At 42.2% G+C, this 23,925-nt stretch overlaps 1 protein-coding gene across 1 annotated transcript in view; it reads left to right on the forward strand.

Annotated features, from left to right (window-relative positions):
- ascc3 (activating signal cointegrator 1 complex subunit 3) overlaps nucleotides 1–23,925 on the forward strand; it is a 207,946-nt gene that overhangs the window by 27,475 nt on the left and 156,546 nt on the right. The window contains exons 4-7 of the mRNA XM_031873831.1: nucleotides 7,675–7,805; nucleotides 11,193–11,394; nucleotides 14,965–15,100; nucleotides 16,200–16,325. Of these exons, the coding sequence (XP_031729691.1) occupies nucleotides 7,675–7,805; nucleotides 11,193–11,394; nucleotides 14,965–15,100; nucleotides 16,200–16,325 (595 nt within the window). The remainder of the gene's footprint in view (nucleotides 1–7,674; nucleotides 7,806–11,192; nucleotides 11,395–14,964; nucleotides 15,101–16,199; nucleotides 16,326–23,925) is intronic.

Consider the following 23,925-nt stretch of genomic DNA (forward strand, 5'->3'; position numbering starts at 1 on the left):
TTTGTTTGATGATCTGAAACATTTAAGTGTGACAAACATGCAAAAAAATAAGAAATCAGGAAGGGGGCAAACACTTTTTCACACAACTGTATATATATATTTGAATGCTTAGTGTGAAACAGTACATGTGCTGATTAATGTAGACGATGACTGTTCATTCATCTATCATGTTAAATCATTGTTGTATATAGTGGTGTAATCACACATTGATCCATGATCGGTTCAGATCACACCTCCCGATTCGGCACAATTGTGAACCGCGGATTAATTGTGTATTTATTGTATTTATTTTTTACAGCGTTATTATCATAGTGTGTAATAAAGTCTCACTGCTGCTGTTCCTTTTCAAGTAACAAGTCCCTGAATATCAATGCAGAGTGTCAGTGAGCAGGTATAAAGCAGTGGTGTGTTCAGTGACCGGAGCAGGTTAGAAGCACTTAACGGTGAAGTCATGGCGAGCGGAGGAACTTCAGAAGCTCCCGGCGTCATTTAAGTCGCAGGTTTGGGAGCATTTTAGCTTCCCTGTAACTTATAAGGACAGATAAGGGTGGTGGATGAAACTGTTATGGTATGTAGGCATTATTTAAAGAGAAAGACACACGACTATGGCAGTACAGTTTGAAGCGCCACCACCCCAGTCTTGTGGACCTCCAGGGCAACTGAGAGCTACGTGACTGTGACCGCTCACTTCATCACGGTGGAGTGGAGATTCATAGTCCTGTAGACACACCCCCTCTGTGAGAGTCACACAGACAGGTGCTGTAGATGCGCCCCCTTTGTGAGAGTCACACAGACGGGTGCTGCAGACACACCCCCTATGGGAGAGTCACACAGACAGGTGCTGTACACACGCCCCCTCTTTGAGAGTCACACAGACAGGTGCTGTACACACGCCCCCTCTTTGAGAGTCACACAGACAGGTGCTGTAGACGCGCCCCCTCTGTGAGAGTCACACAGACAGGTGCTGCAGACACACCCCCTATGGGAGAGTCACACAGACAGGTGCTGTAGACACGCCCCCTATGGGAGAGTCACACAGACAGGTGCTGTAGACACGCCCCCTCTGTGAGAGTCACACAGACAGGTGCTGCAAACACGCCCCCTATGTGAGAGTCACACAGACGGGTGCTGCAGACACGCCCCCTCTGTGAGAGTCACACAGAAACACACACCGGGTTCAGGTGCTGACAGAAGCAGCAGAGTGAAGCTAGACAGGCCCAATAGTAATATCCCAGTCACCATAGCAAGGTCGACCCTCTCCCCAGACAATGTAGATATTCTCATCTTATTGAAAACAAATGTAAAGTTGTAGACCATTTCACAGTAATGTAAACATTATTTTGTATTTGAATGACATAACCTGACAGGAAGTAAACATAGACCCAAGTTGATGCCGAGCAGTTCAGTTCAGTGTAAACAGAGGAAGCTAGCTGACTGGCTGTTTCTTTCTTTCAATATTGCTCAAAGGACGAGGGCATCAACATACCTCATGTTGCACTTAAACTTAACAGAAATTAGTATTCTTGAATGTTTTATTTTTATTTATTTATTTCATTTTGTTTCAAATTGGACATCTTCAATATTTGTGTTTTTATGTAAGACTATAGCCCAAAGTTATTTTCTTTAATTAATAAAGGGAAAGTAAATTTATATTTGACTCCTCCCCTTTTCTTTGCTGATCCGAAAAATGATCCGAACTGTGACTCAAGAACCGTGATCCGAACCGAACCGTGAGCTTTGTGATCCGTTGCACCCCTAGTTGTATACCATCTGCTCCTGTTCAGTGGTAATATTACATAATGCAATTATTAGTGTAGCTGAGACATGATGTAATAAATCAAATAGATTTAAATCAAATTCTAATATTGAATCATTCGGATGTATAAACTTCTTCTGAGTGTTTTTTGATGCTAAAGGTACGCTCTGGACCATTTGACAACCAGTGGTGCTATTCATGTTTTTGTGAGCGGATTCTCATTTTGTCCTGCACACACACGCATCAACACAAGCATACGGCGGACATGATGCACACAGTTAGTGGTTGAAACTGGAGCTAGACCGATAAATTGTCCAGAACAATTTTTTCACTTCCTGTTGGAATGCATTTGCATCTTTTCTTCCAGTTTAGAAGGTGTTACAGTAACGTTACCACATCCATCAGTGACTGTGAGGATGACATATGAAAAGTTATGAGGACATGTTTTATTACTGTATAGTGTCTCTTGGTGTAGATGGTTCTGTTATGACAAACTAGAAAAGTACCAAAGCATATTAGTAACTGGCTGGTCAGACTGGACATGCAAAAGCACATGTGGTCAGTGTTTTTGTAACACAGGTCCACGCAGAGAGAGCCAAATATGCCAACCTGTCTGTTAGCTAGTTGCTAGCTGGCTAGCTATCGGCAAATTCCTTTTGAATAGCCCATATTTAATCATGTAGTTTACCTTTGTCTGCCTGTCTGCCAGTGAGAGTAATAACAGAAACATTGTTGATGTGCTTCTTGTACGCTGACCAGCGTCTCAGAGAGCAGCAGCTCCTCACAGCTCCACAAAATAGGTGTTATTTGGATAAACTGATTGGCACATATTGGCAATCTAGATGGTTACTTTCTCACCTGACAAATGACAAAAACCTTTTATTTTTGGCATGAAAAGAGTGATAACGTTTATGTTTAAACAAACACTCAATGACTTGACCCTTTCAGAGTCCTCGTATACTTTTTTAGGATCAGCAATCTAATGATTGCTATGGCTCCCTCCCTTATGTATGACTCCAGTCGTGGATGACCTGAAGTGTAGGCTTCGTGCTTCTCGTTGACGTGGATCTGAAACTAGTCACCACTAGTTAACAGCTCGTCTACAGGATTATATAGCTGGGTGCAGTATCTCTTAAAGTCTTATATAGTTAAGAATACTTCATTCTAAATATAGTATGGAAAGCTAGACAATAAGCAAATGATCTGCAATAACCTTTCCAGTGACGGTAAAATTTGGTAAAGTATACTGTGAAATATATCGGCCGATAAGTGTGTACATTTTAGTCTAAAGCAGTGGCGGCTGGCCAATAGAGGGCAATGGGGCCTGGCCCCACCTTGAGCCACACAAAAAAAAATAATAATAATAAAAATAAATTATACAAATTGTCAATATTTGTGTTTTTGAACTATGGAATGTACCCAGTAATATGTGTAAAATGTGATATCTGCGCAGAATATATGCTTTTCCTGCTCGTCCTCCGCCTGTGTGCTCGTCTGCTCGTGCTCTCCGCCTGTGTGCACGACACGTCTCAGAACGCACAGCTAGGGGGCCAAATCGTTTTGGCCCAAAAGAGGCGGGTCTATGAAGCAGTTTAGCCAATTGCTGATTAAAGATATAAATGAGTGACACACAATTTAGCCAATCAGCGCCCTCAAATAGATTCAGTTTTGGGCCAAAACGATTTGGCCCAAAGCTGCGCATTCTCGTCAGGAGAAGTCTCTACAGGCGAGCACTACTCCTCCAAGACTCGTTTGAGAGGAGACCTTTGGCGGAGATTCTGCAGACCAAAGAGCTGATCCCAGATCAGCCTGACCTCACAATCAGACAGCAGACTAGCGGGAAAGGGAAGCAGTACATGCGAAGCTTCTGTACTAGCTGTACACCAGACAGGTTTGGCTAGCTGGATGACGTCATGCTAATAACTTATTTAGCTTTTAAAAACAACGGGGACAGATCCAGCACGGACAGTCAGGGAGTGAGGGATGAGGAGGTAAGGAGACATGAGAACACCAGGACACACATGGAGAACTCTGTCAAGCTACATATTAGGCAAAGTTGTCCTCAGTCTCATCTGCTTAACTTGGTCATGGAGGCATCAACATGTAATTGAGATGGTAAATTAACAGTGAAAACTCATCATAGCTTAATTTAACATCAGTATTCATAATTACACTTCATGTTTACTTCTCCTGATCTTTACCTCCTATAACAAGGTCCATAGGGGCATCTCAATAAATACACATGTTATATTATATTATATAAGTGTTACTTACTGCTTTTTTTTGTGTTGGAATAAATGTTAAATATTTAACTGCAAAGTAGTAATGCGTGTTTGATACTTTAATATTTTTGCATTAAATCATACTGGGATGTTTGCTGAAATTGATAGAATGGCCCTACCTAGAACATGTTCCACCAGCCGCCACTAGTCTAAAGAAAAGGAGCTGTAGTTGCTGCTTCAAACTCAGCTGATATTCCCATTGTGCAGAACTTTTGATCAGCGTTTAAAAGGTTCCCTTGCCAGACAGCTTTTGAGATTAGTGTTGCCTTGACAACTGAGGGTGAAGTCAGGAGAGGTTAAAAAAGGCTGATTAAATGTTCCACTATTTGCATGCCATCAGGAAGAGTGGGATTTAGTGGGAATGCCTGTCTCCTGCTGATTAGCTTTTAAATTGCAGTTTGCAGCTTGGCTCTTGCATGTTTATCACAGAACAGATTGTCTTCTCCACATTTCAATGGCCGATAGAGGCAGTGATATGTGGAGTGGACAATCACACAGACAATATGTCTACACATCCAAAGCACTGAATAAATCAATGGCTATTTAAGACAAAATCATATGGACGCACTGCAGTATATTATAATGTTTATGGCTACCGCTAAGCCTTGATCCCCTGATTGCAACCTCATGTTGTCAGTTGAAGCATCTGTCATTTTCTGCTGTGTCATTGTACTGCAGAAGACAACTGTTAATGTTAACAAACCTGCCAGCTTCTACTCTTCGAACTGCAAACCCTAATTTCATAGAATGTTCACAAAATAGTTTGTTTCCACACAATACATACATACAATTCATCTATTTTCCTCTAGGTGCAACAGCAGCTTTGGTTCTTGTTGCAAATACAACAAATATCACACACAGTTCCAGGGTTTCCCTTGTGTCTTGCGCTCTCATTGGCTGGTCCAGATATCTGGGGTGCGTCTACGATGCATTGGCAAGGCTCTCTGCTCGCATCTTTCAACAGTTCACACATACTACAGCACTCCAGCGGCGATATGCAAGCACAGAGCCTCTGATCTGGGGCTTTTTTCGGGGAGCTCCAAAAGCCGTCGGTGAGTGGAAAATCAGGGCTAAAGTTGTGTACTGTGAACTACACACAAGGTGAAAGGAGGGAGATACCCAGATACAAATCAGAGAATGATCACCAATTGTGCAGTTCCACCCGGCTCTATGAAATGTTTAAGTTTAATCAGGATATGCAGACTCAGCTCTAATCAACCTACCTGGTGAATGTAGTTGAGCATCAAGCAGCCAGATATCTTTACAGAGCTGCTGAGTTGAGGCCAAAGTGGAGCTAAAAGGAGTGTGAATACTAGACTCACATTTGCCAGGTGGCAATATTGATTGTTGATGTTACTCCATGGCTGCTGGATGTGTGAATAGGCATGTGTTTGCTAACTATATATTTTATGGTAGTAGGAGTTGCTCAACCTCAACACTTCTGTCTGTTTTCTGTATTGTTGTCGGCATAGAAGAGGAAGAGCCGTACGTTTGAGCTGTGTTGTCTGGCCAGCGGGAGGCTGACAGCCCCAACCTGGTAGAAACAGCCTCCTGTGGAGTGTTTGTGTTTGCTACATGTAGAAATGCCTTTGACTGGGTCATTAAACACGCGTCTGGTTCTCTTCAGGTGTTGTACAGTAGGTGTCGAGGAATATGTGCAGGAATCAGTTTCCCAGGCTTGATGTACCATAGCAAATAGTTCTGCCAGGAATTTTGGACAATTTCCTCAGGCCATGATCAGAACAGATCGAGTACAAACTCAGCTCACCGCTCTGAGTGTGGCGGCTCACAGAGAGAACGAGGACTCAGTGGATGCAGGGATCCTCACTGCTGAGCACGTTTTACAATCAAGCAATCTATTTGGCTACTTTCTTTATCATTATTAGAGGGCTTAAATGTTGGCGAGAGCTATTTATTGACATTTTTCTACAATACTTTGAGCAGACAGAATTATAAGGATGATTATGGTTTGCTTTGAATGTCTTTGTCATAGCGGATATCATTAGCACTGGGCAGTTATTTGGATGAAGCTGAAATAATTATCTTCATATATACTACCGATATATACTTTATTCATCCCGCAAGGGGAAATTTGTTCGCTACAGCAGCAAAAAATATACTACACAATAAAAGTGACAAAATTAAGTATAAAAGATGCACAATATATACAATAAAATAGAATAGTATTCATTTAACTAACTAGATAAACTGAACAGTAGTGCAACAACAGTGTAGCAGTGTGTAGTTATGTGGAGGATGATCTGGCCAGAGGTGATTTCTTATAGAGTGTTATTGCAGTGGGCAGGAATGTTCTCCTGTATCTGTCCTTGTGACAGCGGAGCTGGATCAGTCTGTCCCTGCAGTAGGTAGTGGAGAGGGTGGTCCAGGTTATCCAATATGGATAATAATTCTTCAGTGTCCTCCTCTCCACCACCTTTTCCACATTGTTTTGTTTGCAGCCAATGATGGAGCCGGCCTTCTTAATCAGTTTATTAAGTCTGTTGGTGTCTCCGGCTCCAATGCTGCTCCCCCAGCAGACTACGGAGAAGTACAGTGCACTGGCCACAACAGACCGATGGAACATCTCCAACATCTTGCTGCACACGTTGAAGGATCGAAGTTTCCTCAAGAAAAAGAGTCTACTCATCCCCTTCTTGTACACAGCGTTGATGCCAGATCAGTCTGTTGTCGATGGAGACACCCAGGAACTTGTACTCCACCATGTCCACATCCTCTCCCAGAACTCTCAGTGGTTGTGGAGCCGTCGTCTTCCTCCTGAAGTCGACCACCATCTCTCTGGTCTTGGCCACGTTCAGAAGCAGGTTATTTCTACCGGCCCACTCCACAAAGTCATCCACTACTGCCCTGTACTCCTCCTCCCGTCAGTCCCTTATACACCCGACCACTGCAGAGTCATCAGAGAACTTCTGCAGATGGCATGACCCTGAGTTGTACTGGAAGTCAGTGGTGTACAAGGTGAACAGGAAGGGAGACAGAACAGTTCCCTGTTCTGTCTCCTAACCTGGCCAGTTGTCACAGAGAGGGGGGGGAGGATGGTCATGGTGTCAGTGGTGGAAGAGCCCTTTGAAGTGGAGGGCTCTGAGTCCATGCGGCTCACCAGGGGGAGGCAGCTGAAGTGTTTGTGAGGTGTGGTGTGTGGAGGAGACAGATTAGGGCTGTGAACTAAACCTATTGAAGAAACAGTTTAGCTTGTTTGCCCTCTCTTGGAAGCCCCCTGGTTGTCTCCCTCCAACCTTGAAGCCAGTTATCAGCTTCATCCTGGTCCACACCTCCCTCACGTTGTTCTGCTGGAGTTTGGCCTCCAGCTTCCTCCTGTAGGAGTCCTTCCACTCCCTGAGCTTCAGCTTCAGGTCGCGCTGAACTCTCCTGAGCTCGTCCCTGTGGAGGTGTGTTGCTTGGCGTCGCAACGATGTTGCTCCACTTTCTCTGGTCCCTGGGTTTTGGTTGCCCTAAGCTCTGGAGATGGTTTCACACTTTTTTGGGTTAGTGTATTTCTGATGCCTTCCTTCTTGCTCGCACACTCAGGCCAACATTATCACAACATGATTGACGCCCATCGGTGAGTGTATCTGTAACACACGTGTCATTATAAATTCCACTGCTCTTCTGGGCAAGACCCGCCCTGTGCAGCATCCAAGCGCTAGGATTGGCCAGGTGTCTGTGCTCGCAGAGGTACTGGTTACCTGATTCGTCCGGTTCCTATGTGTTCCTATATCCTGACCCTCACTACTCGAGCAGCGCAGAAAGTACGGATCATACCTGAATCCTCTTCTGCTCACTGTATTCTTCTCCTGTTGGTCATTGTCATTTTGATATGCTCGTTACAGGCCAGTGTTGCCTCCTTTAGCCCGTTATTGTCTCTTTTGAGCCACAGAAGGCCCTCATTTCCCCCGCGCCCGAACTGTAGTTGGACGTCAAACCACGCTTTGTTTACTTGCCGCTCAGGAGTGTTGAGGTCCAGGCCATTTTGTATCGATTCATCTCATTCATTTCATCTTCTGATATTCACGGATTAGTAGTTGTTGTGTTGAGTCCTTTCTTTTTATGGGTTTCACATTGAATACATGGTTGCTCGTTGAAAACTCTGAGACACTAGGACTGACTGAGGGGTGGCTCATTAATGTAACGGTTAATAGAAGTGCTCAGGTCATAGAGCTCTTTAATATTTCTGATATGTGACAGTGGCATAGAAATCTCACAAACTTTCATTGACCTGCTCCTTTAACACACGCAGGTTTTATGGTCTAAAATTCTTGTCTCATTTTTGTTCTGATGAACAATAAATGTAGTGCCCCATGCCCTGTCAATATTTCCCAAGCTACTGTAGCTGTCATGTTAGTCGACGCAATGGCGAGGCTTTTGTCATATGGAAGTGGGCGTGGTTTCATCTCTCAGCCACTTGTCCACTATTTTTAATTTTTTCTATTGAATGAGTGGGTGGACTGAGGCTCAGACCTGGGGGTGAAGTTCCATGTTAAGCAGCTCTGCATGTCGTTAAACTGGATTTTATTTGTGGACACTGTTCACTCCTCCACAGTCAGTGGAACAGTTAACCTTCAGTGATCCCGCTTTGAGTGGCTTCTAGTAACTGTGTTTCTTTGTGTCTGTGTGTTACCGTTCCATGTTGGAAGTGTCACAAAGCAGCCATGACAGTTCATTAGAAAAACGTTTCTTTCTCAGACATGGAATGATACAGAAATTGCTAAATTATACAAAGCAGTGGCATGTGGGTATTATGTCATGGCCATGAACCAATTAGATTGCTGGATTTGAGCTATCTGTTTTTAATATCCTATATCAACTTTTAGTGGAATCCTGGAGTGAGTGTGAGTGTTTTACTGAATTCTGCATCTTGAATGTAAACTGAGCAAACGATTAAATGCAAAAGTTAACTTTTTTCTTCAAGGGGAGACACTTCAGGCTCATAGGATAAAACACGTAACTAATAGATATCAACATGAAACTTCCCCCATTGATTACTTACATTACAAGTTTTCTGAAATAATATGCAAATGATTCATTATCTAATGGTACCTTTTGGTGAATTTAGGAGAAATCTCTGACCGCAAATAGACAGAGTACTAAAATACACTCCTGAAAGTGAGGCTGCTGTTGTTCTTGTAATACAGTGGTAAACTAAACGTGTTCCGTCATTTATTACTTTTAGCAGTAACCAAGTAATATAACGCATTACTAAATGGATTCCGGTGATATAATTATATTTCCGATGTCAAGTAATGCGTTGCCACACAAAAATGAATCTTTATTGTTTTCATTTTTCATTCATCCTCAACGCGCCACAAACAAAAGTGCCACTAGGAAAAAAACCTGAAAAAACAAAGCTACATTTGGCTGATTTTAATAGATAAGTGGCAATAATACACGCGAGTACATGGATGGGTATTGATATTCAGCGTATTGTTGTCTCTGACGGATCGTGTCATGCACCCACATCCTCCTCCTTTCTCCCCGGCTGTCAGATTGAGCATGACAAGCTCATGTATAGCCTCCTCCAGTTGGTGCTCATGGTGAGAAAACAATGTCACACAAATAGAGAGCAAACCAGATAGATGATAAAAAGCAAACTATAGACACACGTCCTTCACTTAGACTTTACATGATCTCCCACCCCTGATGAGCTGCATTGCAACCATTTTATAATGCCTAGTCGTACCTCGTACTACTTTGAAAAGAAAGTAACTAGTTTAATGTCATTTATTACATATTGAAAGTAACTTACCCAACACTGTTGGTGAGTCACGACTACATTTTGAATCTAAAAAGGCTGCTCTTGAAAATCCTGTTGTGTAATTGTGTGAAAACACCAATAAACCATCTTTTAAGCAAACATGATCTGTTTTGGTGATGCTCTTCACCATCATTATGGTGCCGTGAGTGCTTGTGGAAAGAGGAATCCTGGAGATTTGGAGGCAATCATTATTGGAGACGCATAACAAGGCACGGTAGCTCCCAGAGAGGGGGAAAGCAAGGAATGGGGAATGGTTTCGACAGAGGAATTGGTGCATAGAGGGTGACAGAGTTAAAGGGGTTGGTGGTTGGAGAGGTAATGGGAGGGAGGGTGAGAGTGACGGGAAGAGAGGAAGGCTGTGCAGCAGGTAGAGCCGCTAGACGAGATAAAGAAGAAATCATTCAGTCAATCAGCCGGGCCGCGCTGCAATCATCAGATCTCATCTGCTTTCAAGAGCAATTCGGCCTTTTATTGAGCTGTTGTGCCTCAAACAGGGAGGCTGCAATGGGGAACATTAACCCCTGCAATGCCACACGCACTTGCATTTGACATCAATGGGCTATCAAGATTACTGCTGAAATATGAATCCATCTCCATTGACATTGGCTGACCTGATGTTGTTTTCTCAATGTGAGCAAATGCTTCTGTTGTCAACCAAGGGACGAAGCCAAACTGTGACCATCGCAGCCTGTAAACTCCAAAAACTTCAAATATTACAAATGCAGAAAATAAAATGTAAAATAATTTCAACTCAAAATGGTCGCTATGAAAGTCAACACAAATGTCGATATATCAGTGACGCACGGTGATTATCTCAAGGGCCGCTGCGCCTTTAAGTGTATTCTATTATGCCATAAGTGCTCCAGTAATAAGCCAAAAAAACATCAAATTAACAAAAACAATGCAACAAAATTCATGGGAGCTACTGGCTGCAGCATGTTCATGTGGCGCTGTTGGCCTAAATGGTTAAACATGTTTGTTTGTTCCCAAAATTGGTAAAACAACAGCGGTACACAGTTTTTGTTTGATCCACCACTCTGTGCTGAGTTCTTGGAAAGTGGAAGCCGCTTAAATGGATCTATACAAATGCTGGTAACATCATTTACTTCCAGTAATCAAGTAGTCTGCTTACAGTGTTCATCTTGGGTCTTTTCATCCAACAAAAATTTCACGTTAGTTTTTTACTTTGCCTAGACTGTCCATTTCATTTGCCGCATTAATGGTATTTTTTTCCCTAAGATGGTATTATCAAGGTCTTAAAAGACAGTAAATGAATACTTAAAAATGTGCAGATAGCCTGGGTGTCTTGATGTCCATTAATCCTGTCGAGGAGCACCTTTGATGTAGTAACATTTTGCCTTTTCTTTCTATGTATTTCCTCCAGATATGAGCCGATTAATCAGTGGCGAAGTGACCAAGCCCACCTATGGCTGCCAGGTGACCATCCAGTCAGAGCAGGAGAAACAGATGATGAAGATGTACCGCAGGGAGGAGAAGAGAGAGAGGAAGAGAGGCAAAGGAATAGAGGACAGCGACTCCTCAGACGCTGTCCTGACGTTCGACCCCAGAGAGATGAGAACCCAGCGGTATGTCATCTCTTCAAACTGTCTCTTGGTCCTTTTCCCCTCATTAGGGCCCGAGCACTGACGTAGTCGGAGCGGAGGACCTATTGTTTTTCGAATGTTTATTATTATTATTATTATTATTATTATTATTTCTTCGTGTCTTTCGTCTCAAAAAGGAGGTGCTTGGGATACTGGAAAAATGTCGAAATTTGGCATGCAAGCCAGAATTTGCGAAAATTGCAGTCTGATTGGGGTGTCCAACTGCAGTATAAAATATTGGCTCGATAGCGCCCCCTATTGAGTAGCCCCAACACCGGGTTTCACCTAGCTGTATGAAATTTGGTAGGTATGTGGATCGTGATGGGACGTACAAAAAATCCTCTTGGAATTTTTCTCTAAACCAAACAGGAAGTCGGCCATTTTGACTTTTATGACGTTTTTGGACCGTTTCAAGGCGTCGTACTTTAACGAACTCCTCCCAGAGATTTGACCCGATTGACTTCAGATTTGGTCAGTATGCTCGTGAGACCTTGGCAGTGAAAAGTTACTCAAAGATCAAAAAGTTATCGAACTATGTATCCATGGCGTGGTGTCAAAAAAACACCATTCGCCGCGAAACAGGAAGTTGTTGTAACTCGGCCGTACATTGTCTAATCTGCTCCAAATCTCTCATATGTCATAACATCCTGACCCGGAACACATCTACATGATAATTTAGAATCATAGTAATAGCGCCACCTAGTGGTAACTGTAAGTTGTAAGTTGTGTACTTTGACATCCTGCTCCTCACAGATTAATCAGATCCCTCTCAAATGTTGTCAGAACAGCCTTAAGACCTTGATAATGCTTCATTGTGAAGATTGTAAGAAGTTGTTGAAGGGCGGCGACGTGGCGGCTCGGCGAATTTCGATCCTTCGCCATGAAGAAATAAACTGATGTAACTCGACTCCACATCATCAGATCTTTACCAGATTTCACATGTTTGATTAGACTCCAGGCCTGAAGACATCTGCAGGCCAATTTTGAATCATAGTCATAGCGCCACCTACTGGTAACAGGAAGTTAAATTCTTTATACTTTGGCTTGTTTCTCTTAGTAGGTAAATCAAATCAACATCAAGTTACTTCCACACAAATGTAAGAAGTTCATAATGCCAGTTCATGAAGCTTTTGATGTTTCGTCGAACACCGTTGCCATGGCGACGCAGTCTTCGTCGTTAACAACGAAGGTTATTTTGAGAGGCTAAAAATGCTCGAAACATAACCAAACTTGGCAAGCAGATTACAAGCCCGAAATGTAGATATAGAATATGATTTTCTTGGTTCAGAGTGGAAAATCGGCTCAATAGCGCCCCCTACAATATTTCGACGAAGCAGCCCTCGCAGTATGTTTGACCTAGATTTATGAAATTTGGGAGGAACATGTATCACATATGGACTTAAATAAAAGTCTCCTGCGGCCATGCTCTAAACCCAACCGGAAGTCAGCCATTTTGAATTTGTTATGAATTTCTAGTGTTGTTTTTGTCATTTCCAGGCGCTACACTTTAACGAACTCCTCCTAGGGAATTAATCAGATCAACTTCAAATTTGGTTGGTACAGTCTAAAGACCTTTGTGATGAAAAGTTACTCAAAGCTTGTTGTTTCGTGAAAAGCTGTTGCCGTGGCGACGCATTCTTCACCATGAAAAACTAAGGTGTTTTTGAGAGGCTAGAAATACTCGCAACATAAGCAAACTTGGCATACACATTTAAAGCCCAAAATGTAGTTGTATAATATGATTTTATTGGTTCAGAGTGGCAAATCGTCTCAACAGCGCCCCCCTACAAAATTTCGACGAAGCAGCCCTCGCTGTACATTTCACATAGATTTACAAAATTTGGTAGGCACATGTATCACATGTGGACTTAAAATAAAGTCTCTTGGGACCATGCTCTAAACCCAACCGGAAGTCAGCCATTTTGAATTTTGTATGAATTTCTCGTGGTTTTTTTCCATTTCCAGGTGCTGTACTACAAACTCCTCCTAGGGAATTAATCCGGTCAGCTTAGAATTTGGTCAGAACAATCTAAAGACCTTAGCGATTAAAAGTTACTAAAAGCTTTAGGTTTCATCAAACGATGTGGATATGGTGTGACGGCCATTTTACATGGTTCACCATCATCCATCAAGCTGTTTGAACTTGAATGTACTTTGTCAAAATTGTCCCAAACTTGACATGCTTGGTGACTGTCATGACTTTAGGACTTCTGCATGCCAATGTTAACTCATTGTCATAGCACCACCTACTGATAAGCACGGACGTAAGCAGGATTCAATAATTACAGCGGCCCAAACATTGAACTTATTGAAAGGGTTTGTGGGCACACCATGAGAAAAAGACTTCTCTGATCTAAATATGTGCAAACTAAGATGCTTGGAGAGCAAACGTTAGATAACAGTGGATTCTCAAACCATGTCAGTGGGCATTGGTATAAATGATCTGTCCAGAGCTTCTTCATGACAATCAGGTTAAACGTTACAATGAATGCTTCACACTACAATCTAAAGTTCCAGAAGAACTTAAAATGAAAACAGTGTTAAATTAAAGTGTTCAAGTAACAGCAAATGGCACTACTGTTTAGTTAACTTTCATGTAAGTCCAAATACAATCAGCAGGACACTGCAGGGAGTTGAACCCCATCCCAGTAAACTTACAGTTTGTTATGTTACAAACACAGAAGCGCATTCACACACATTTATTTTCTTAATGATCTTAACAGGCTTACATTTATGATTGTATCGGAGGTACACTCAAAAGGCTTGAGGCTTAAGACCTGGCAACATGATCTTGCTACGCTGCTGGTCGACGCAGGAAATATCATCTAACTCGTGTACACAGTGTGATGGTCACAGAAATGCATGGCCGCGTCACCCAGAGTCCTGCCAGTACCAGGAAATACCGTTTAACTCCTGCACGCAGTGTATGACGGTCACAGAAATGCATGGCCAGAGTCCTGCTAGTACCCTCGACGTGCGTGAAGTTGCGAGGGCCCGGTCAATGCTGCTCGCAGCTTTAATTGTCTTTGTTCTCTGTCCGGCCGCCTCCATCCCTGCTCTCAGCTGTCCGCACCAAAACCAAGCTTCTGAATTTTTCATGACAACTTGGCTTGAGCTTTATAAAATATAAAAACAACACACAGCGACAGTTCTTTTTTTCGGAGGATGAAAAAAAGAGCAGCGATCTGTTTAATTAAAAACTTGGCATGACCAAATCCAGCCCAGTGTGAAGGAAAAGATTAGCAGAGAGGTAAGCCACTTTAGGAAGGAACATAATGCCTCACATCTGTGCCTCTCCATTTGCATCATCAACTGCACCATCCATTGTAAAGCTGGAATGTGGATGGATGTGAGGGTTCACATATGGAACCAAGTGGTTGCAGATGTGACACTGTGCGGATGTGTTTTTGTAGAAATGACATTGCTGTTTATTCATTTCTCCTAATGTTGAAGTAATTCATTTACCCTATCAAGCTCCATTCAATTCCAGTTGACAGCATTCTGCTCTTCTGGGTTTCACATGTTCCATATGTCTTGTGTTTGCTGGCAAAGGGAGCAGGCCCTGCTGACTGCACGACGTGAACCTGTGCTGAGCAGAGAAAGAGTGTATGAACGTATCCGGTACCCCAATGTCTATGACAGCTACGCGGAGGCCACAAAGATGCCTGCGTTTGTTGGAGGAGCCAGGGTGAGGCTTGTTACTTCTGAGTAAAGTGTCCGCTGATGTGTAATGTATCTGTTGTCTTGGATATTTAACACGATGTAAGAGCTGAAGTGTACTGTATATATTCAATACTGCTCACAGTGAGATGCAGAACAATGATTTCACTACGTTTTCTTTCACAATCGTCAGGTACATCACCAGAAACCAGTTTTTCTGTTCCCGCAGTGCCCCATAGTAACAAACATAATACCCATAAGCGTTTGCTCTTTTTGGTTTTTGAAATATCTTTTTAGTTTCTTAAAAACCACAACCTCCTCTCCTTTTATTGCTCTTTTTGTACTTCATTTTTTTACAATAATAATGTAAGTATTTATGCATGCATGTTTTTTTTATTCATAAATGAATTATCTCGTTGTTTCAACATTAATTGTAAATGGTGGTTTACAAAGATCTCTACAAAGTGAGATTATATATACATCCTATTCTAATTCTAATCATTTATCTCTAAGTTGACTACGGTCCTCATGTTGGCATGAGCAGCAGAGTTACCAACAGTAGTTCTGCTCGTAGACAGTAGACAGAGAGGTGGGGAATATCATTCCATAAAGAGCCAGGGACCATGTGAATGATTGTTCTGTGAGACCAAATGTGCTTGTGTCCTGGTCCTAATGTGATGTAGGCTGCCCCATAGAATCACTCCCTCTTTACTAGTCTTTACCAAGAACTCCCAAAGTGCTACACTCATAATCATTTATATGACAAGCCACTGTACCACATGCTGTAACAAACTATAGTACAAAACCAACATTCAACCATGCCATGAATACTGCACTATCTTCTATGGAATTGGGTCTTTACGTGGAGTACTTCACATTGTCTGACACAAGTAGGATTAGATGTTCAGAGTGTTTGATCTGCTCTGTGTGTTAAAGGAAGCGTTGCAGATACAGGAATCAAAACAATTTGAAACATTGTGAATATACAGCTGAATTCTAACAGCATATTTAATGACTTTTATTTTCCTTTCAGAGTGCGTTTTAAAATGCAGTTATCTTAATCCAGAATCTTTGAGATCACTTGTGAGGTCTGGGTTTTCCTCATTTAGTGTGTGTGTGACATTCAGCTGCTGCTACCCGAGGGAATCCGCAGAGAGAACTCTAAGATGTATGAAGAGGTGGAGATCCCACCCACCCAACCCATGGCCATCGGCTTTGAAGAGAAGCCTGTCTACATCTCTGAACTAGATGAGGTAGGAGCGTGTGCGCGTGTGTGTGTGTGTGTGTGTGTGTGTGTGTGTTTTGAAGGCACTAGAGTTTTGAAGGCTGACTGACATTTCTGAAGTCAGGATGGGTTAGTGAAAACAATGAATATGTTCGTACTGACTGAGATCGTTGTATTAATACTATTGTGACCATATACAAATATAGTGTGAGCAAACATAAAACTATTTACTTTGCTTTTCCTTTTTCGGCCTTGAAGCTTATTATACAGTGCACACAGCTATTGACAATGACTGCTGCTGTACCAACACACATCTCTGTGTGTGTTTGGGTTGAACACAAAGATGGCCATGTAATAAGTCCACTTTAGAGGCGTTGCTGCGAGGATTCTGAATATTTGGACGGCTAGCTGTGTCTTCATGATGAGCTACTGTATGTGCACAGATATGAGAGTGGAAAATGAACAAACTTATTTCCCAATATTTGGAAGCATTCCTTTAATGCTGGAATTAGATTTCACAAAGGCCAAAATGAAACTTAACTAATACTTAGTAAATATGCTTTTTGCAAAGCAGTACTTTGTTTATGATCATTTGTCAGTAAAATAACCTCCTTAATCATTTTTATTCTCTGTACCACATAAGGCCACAATGATTGTTCAATCATTCCCAGTTCTTGGCAACATGTCGATTAGGTTTTCACAGGAATTACACTTTTGGCTTAGAAGCAGAGACAACAGGACACACCTTCACCTGAACGGTTCCATAGTGAGGCCAGTGTTTCCCCTACATGTGTGTGCTGCTGCTGATCTCTCTCACACACAGAGTGGAGCAGAGGACAGACAGGTGAAGTGAAGATAACCTTGTCAGTATTGCTTCCTGTGTTTTCAGCTGAGCTAGACCAGAGAATATCTGGTTTTGTCCTATTATCTCTCTGTGAAGTTTGCTGTGATGTCATGTTTATGTGGAGCGAGCCCTGCGGACGGCTGCTTGTCAGCAACCACTTCTAAAAGTCACCGATTTTTTTAAAGTTCAACAAGGTCCAGTTCGAGAGAATTTCCTCATCAAAGGTCGACAATAGTGTCTAACTTGTTCTATCATTTAGTCCCATATATATTGAATTAGCCAATAGTTGTGTCAACATCTCTAGGTAGTCAACAACTGACTGTCAAATCAAATAAACAAAGTTCCATTGAACAATACCTCAACAATATTTAATAATAATAATAAATGAATAATAAATGTTCTTCTCTCGCCTTAAGTAAAATAAGGGCTGGATTACAGAATGAAATACATAACAGAAAGCTTTTGAAAAATGTGACTCAGTGAAAAAATGTATTTCACTGAATTGTCCTGCAGCGTTAGATTCAGTTTAATAAGGTGTGAAGTGATGTCAATCAAGAAAACATGATATTATATTATCCTCATCTTCTAAAAAGAGAAACGTGTGTCTGTGATTATTAAAACCTCTTGCACACGACGCCCCCAAATGTGGGGGCTCTCAAATATCGTCCAAAAATTGCTCATTTTGATAGCCAGAATTGTACATGTGTACATTTTATATACCGGATTAAACAGCAACGTATGGGCAACACCATCATATAAGTCACTTTTTACACACTCCAAACACAACTATAGACTACTAATATAAGCATCTAGAAAATGTGGCATAAAAGCACGAATTCCTGGGCAAAAATTACCGTTATATTTGCTGCACATCGATATTGCACCACGACGCTAACGGCTATACGGCTAATCGGCACATCGCTTAGCTTTAGCATTCGACAGAGAACGCATAAATACCTTCGGTTTTTCTCTCTGTGAAACCAGTAGAAAGCTGTGAGTGACCAACGGTACCATGACAGTGCCCTTCACCGAAAAAAATTTTTGGTTTTGGTCACCTTTTATGAAGAATGATGACAATAACATCAAAAATTATCCGGTTCAAAGCTACCATCATTGTTGGCAACTGCATCCTGTCTGCTTCCGATCTGTTTCCTGTAAAAGGGGGGTCAATCCACCATGGGCGAGCGGTCAGACTTTGGGTGAATGGAATTTTACACTCGGGGAGACGCGGCACTTCTTGCAACTTTACTCGCTGAAACTTCTGTCTATCAACACCTGCTTCGACGCCCGCCTTCCTGAGACTCTGACGCGTCGAAGGCGGGCTCATTGACTGAAATCGACCAATGATAGGCTGAGCTACAGCCCCATACACACAGAGCAACTGAGAAAATCCTATGGATGACAGCCAGAAACCCCAGCTCTCAAAATGATTCCTAACAGCTGTATTTGGATGTATTAAATAATATGAGTGATAAAGAAAGTGAAATATATAGTATATTAAAGTACAATGTAAGAGCTGCAACAGCTGGTTAGAAAATGATGACCTCGCGTGACCTCTCTGTACTAAAGCCTCTTATTCTTCACTTTATCCCAGCCAACCTTTATTCAACAACTACTGATCGGTTGTGCTATGATTTGGGAGAGTTTTGAGGCAGCCAGCTGCATTATTTCAAAAACATAATATCAATAAAAGTGCTTTTTTTTCAGGCGAACCTGAATATTTTCAATTTGAGCTGTGTAATATCTTCATGTACTATATTAACCAGCAACATATACACAATATTTACCCATCTGAACAATCTCACAAGTGTTATCGGATTATAGCATCACAAATTATAAAAATAGACCTTGTAGTTACAGAACTGTGGTCTCTTTAGTATGGGTATGCCATTTTCGAGCAGAGGCCTACAAATAGGGCTAGAGCTTAAAAGGTTTTAAACCACTTGTTTCAGCTCTATTCTCTCTGGTAACATCATTGTTGGTCAGTGAATTCATGCATTAGGATTCTGATCATATTGGGCTCTTAGGTTGTTTATTATCTGTGACTTCATTTCAGATGTGAGTGGGTACGTTTACTCAAAAAAGTTCTTTGTCTCTTTAGTGGCGCTTCACATTACTGCTTTTAATAATCATCACGGTCTCTGAACATGTGAGACATCCTGGTTTTAAACTGCCAGTGGGGAGAATGAACCTATAGCAGTCTGTCCATTCTTGGTTAAAGCAGACAGCAGTTGTTTTGGCTATGCACCGGTATAATGGTGTGTGAAGAATTCATATCATAAGGGAAATTAAAACCGGTATACTGCCCAGCCCTAGTCTTTATTATAGTTTGGACAATTTTGTACCAACATTTGACGGGCCGGATTAAAAAGCCCAACGGGCCGTATCCGGCCCGCGGGCTGTATTTTGCCCATGCCTGGGCTAGATGCTACCTAATGCTACACCCTGTCCCTTCAAGTGGTCTATTCAGAACATGGTGGCCTATGCTGATCATGTTTGTGCTGGTTCATAGTTTGTCAGAACTTCTTTGTATTTGTTAACCAATATAATTCATGAATAAATATTATTGAAATGTTTTCTGAATATCTGTTCTTTTGATTTAGAGAATTTGATTTTACATGGCAAACATTTCCATAAGATAGATCAGGGGTCACTAATAGATCAGGGTCACTAATAGATCAGGGGTCACTAATGGATCAGGGGGCACTAATAGATCAGGAGTCACTAATAGATCAGGGGGCACTAATAGATCAGGGGGCACTAATAGATCATCCATCCATCCATTTTCCTCCGCTTATCCGGGGTCGGATCGCGGTGGCAGCAGGCCAAGCAGGCTGACCCAGACCTCCCTCTGGGAGATGTAATCTCTCCAGCGTGTTCTGGGTCTTCCCCGGGGTCTCTTCCCAGTTGGACGTGCCTGGAAAACCTCCAGTGGGAGGCGTCCAGGAGGCATCCTAATTAGATGCCGAACCACCTCAGCTGACTCCTTTCGACGCGAAGGAGTAGCGGCTCGACTCCAAGTTCCCTCCTGATGACCGAGCTCCTTACCCTATCTCTAAGGCTGAGCCCGGCCACCCTACGGAGGAAGCTCATTTCGGCCGCTTGTAGCCACAACCTTGTCCTTTCGGTCACGACCCAGAGTTCGTGACCATAGGTGAGGGTAGGAACGTAGACCGAGTGGTAAATTGAGAGCTTTGCCTTCCGGCTCAGCTCCCTCTTCACCAAGACGGTCCGGTGCCGCGCCTGCTTTACTGCTTCAGCCGCACCGATCCGCCTGTCGATCTCCCGCTACATCTTACCCTCACTCGTGAACAAGACCCCGAGATACTTGAACTCCTTCGCTTGAGGTAGGCATTCCATCCCCACCTGGAGGGAGCAATCCACCGGTTTCCGGCAGAGAACCATGGCCTCAGATTTGGAGGTGCTAACTTTCATCCCCGCCGCTTCACACTCGGCTGCAAACCGCCCCAGTGAATGCTGGAGGTCACGATCCGAGGAGGCTAACAGGACCACATCATCTGCAAACAGCAGAGAGGCGATCCCGAGACCCCCGAACCTGACGTTCTCCGCCCCCAGGCTGCGCCTAGATATCCTGTCCATGAAAGTCACGAACAGGACCGGTGACAAAGGGCAGCCCTGGCGGAGGCCAACACCCACCGGGAGCGTGTCTGACTTATTGCCGAGAATGCGGACACAGCTCCTACTGCAGTCGTACAGAGACCGGATCGCCCGTTGAACGAATAGATCAGGGGACACTAATAGATCAGGGGACACTAATAGATCAGGGGTCACTAAAAGATCAGGGGTCACTAATAGATCAGGGGTCACTAATAGATCAGGGGCACTAATAGATCAGGGGGCACTAATAAGCGGACCGCGGTCCGGTTCTGGACCCAGACGCTGTTGTATCTGGACCCTGGACCTACAACCGATAGTTAACCGATAGTTAAGAATGATTACATTTTGACGGAGAGCTTCTATTTCAACCTTCACGGCACTCGTTCAGCGATGCAGGAAACACAATGACCAATTACATGCGTTGTAAATCACATCATGTGATGCTGCTCAGCCAATCAAATATGTATATTCTGATAAACTTCCCAGAGAAGTTATTGTTGGAATGCTGTTAAGCATTCCAACTATTGTTCTTCGAATCTTTATTGTTGGAATGCTGTTAAGCATTTTTATTTTGAATGGGATTTCAATGGAGAAAATGTTCAAATCCTGTAAAACTTCCAAATCCTTCCACTTCCTCATACTTTCAGCTACAGACACCATTTCAACTTTAAAATGTTGAGAAAACCCTGATCTATTGCCACATTATTCAGCATGTTTATTTTCTTTTACACTTTCTGAACTGCAGCAATTTAACTTTTATGATTTTTCAGCCCTTTTCTGACTTTATAATGGGTGTGTATTGCGCAGCTTAGAGTGCGTGATGTCACCGCTAGAGTGAAGAGCAGCTTGAGATTCTTGTGAAAAAAAACATTTGTATTTTGCCACTGTGTCCACAATCTTCACTCTTCATGCATAATTTCTGGATGTAGAAGTAGCTAATCTTGTCCTTGTCGTAGACAAATGACTGTGGAATCCCACAGACTTACACATTTGACACAGAAGCCTATAATTGAGAGGAAAACCAACTTTCTGCTCCATAGAGACCAATGTTAAATTTTGCTTCAAAAACATCTTCCACAGAACACGGTACCCCATTTCTAGATCGCCGGTTCAGCCACATTTTTTACACCACAGACACAATTTTTACAGGATCTGTTCTTCAACTCATCCTTCCTCTCATTTATTAATATAGGAGCTACGGTTATGGGAGTTTTGAGGATTTGTTTGAGAGGCGTTTTCCTGTTTAATCTCCATGAAAAGGCTGCAAGGACACAGGTGTTTCTGATTAAGCTAATTAGTGATGTTGATAAACACACAGACTCACAGACACACACGCACTCCTCTCTCTCTATCTCTGTATCTCTCTCTCTCTCTCTCTCTCTCTCTCTCTCTGTGTGTCTCTCATACAGTCATTCAGGTCTTACAGCTTTTTACAGGACCCCCCCCCCCCCCCACACACTCCATTTTAAAATAAAAGCCCCACAGAATGAATTCTAACTGAAATGCTTATGATGAAGCCTGACATTTAATAACCTGCTTGTGTTTATCTAACATTATAAGTCCACCCCCACACCCCATTTCAAAATAAAAGCCCCACAGAGTGAATTCTAACTGGAATGCTTGTGATGAAGCTTGTCATTTAATAACCTCTGTTTGTGTGTTTCATACTTTCTGATTCTGTCTCCTCCTCCCCCTCTCTCCCCCACCCAGCCCCACCCTTTCAAAATAAAAGCCCTATGGATTAACTGTATTTAAACGTTACGCTCAAAATTAGGCTTTTTTGTTGAAATAATGAATGCTCTTACTAATACTGCGACAATTACTACTACTGCTGCTAATATTTATAGTATTACTACTACTGCTGCTACTACTACTACTACGACTTCAACTTTTGCTGTTGCTACTATTACTACTGCTATTACTGCTACCATCGATATTATTACTACCACTACTACTATTACTTGTACTACAACTGCTATTCATGCTACTACCAGTACTAATATTACTACAGCTATTAGTACGACTGCTACTAGTACTAGTACTACTGCTATTACTGCTACTTCAAATACTGCATTTACTATTACTACTACTACTACTACTGTTATATTAAATACTACGACCACTACTACAGCTATTACTATGACTACTGATACTACTACTTCTACTACTTTTTCTAATTACTCATACTTCTACTACTAATGATACTTCTACTACAACTTCTACTAATACTACTCCTACAAATATCACTACTGCTACTACTAGTATTTATTCCAATGCCAGTAATACTTCTACTACTAATACTACTACTACAAATATCACTATTGTTGACATTTTTTAAGCTACAGAAACCGTTCGAATATCAAAATGTTCAGCTCTTTCAGGAGAGGGGTGATATGAATTTTCATATTTGTAATCTTGAAATTCTTTGAAATATTAAGCTATTTGCAATTTTCTTTTGAATGGGATCTCTATGGAGAAAATCTTCAAATCCTGTTAAACTTCTTCAACTTACCCCATTTCTAGATCGCCGGTTCAGCCACATTTTTTACACCACAGACACAATTTTTACAGGATCTGTTCTTCAACTCATCCTTCCTCTCATTTATTAATATCGGAGCAATAGGAGCTACGGTTATGGGAGTTTTGAGGATTTGTTTGAGAGCTGTTTCCCTGTTTAATCTCCATGAAAAGGCTGCAAGGACACAGGTGTTTCTGATTAAGCTAATTAGTGATGTTGATAAACACAGACACACATACACTCCTCTCTCTCTCTCTCTCTCTCTGTGTGTCTCTCTCTCTCTGTGTGTGTCTCTCATGCAGTCATTCAGGTCTTAGAGACTTTTAGAGGACCCCCCCCCCCCATTTTAAAATAAAAGCCGCACACACATGATTTAGAGATATACGTGATGCAGCTCAGCCAATCAAATATGGGTATTCTGATGAGTTTCCTGATTCGAGTGACATTTACACACACCGCGACACAAGATGGAGAGACGAGGAAAGACATGGCAGAGCAGGACAATAGTCATGTAAGCTGTAAATGATAAAACATAGGACAATCTCCAAATGAGAAAGATTGCCAGAGAGATCAGAGTCTCTCACTCACTCATCCTCTCTCTCTCTCTCTCTCTCTCTCTCTCTCTCTCTCTCTCTCTCTCTCTCTCAT

The sequence above is a fragment of the Anarrhichthys ocellatus genome, unplaced genomic scaffold, assembly GCF_004355925.1.
Source record: "Anarrhichthys ocellatus isolate YVR2014 unplaced genomic scaffold, GSC_Weel_1.0 scaffold75, whole genome shotgun sequence".
NCBI classification, from domain to species: domain Eukaryota; kingdom Metazoa; phylum Chordata; class Actinopteri; order Perciformes; family Anarhichadidae; genus Anarrhichthys; species Anarrhichthys ocellatus.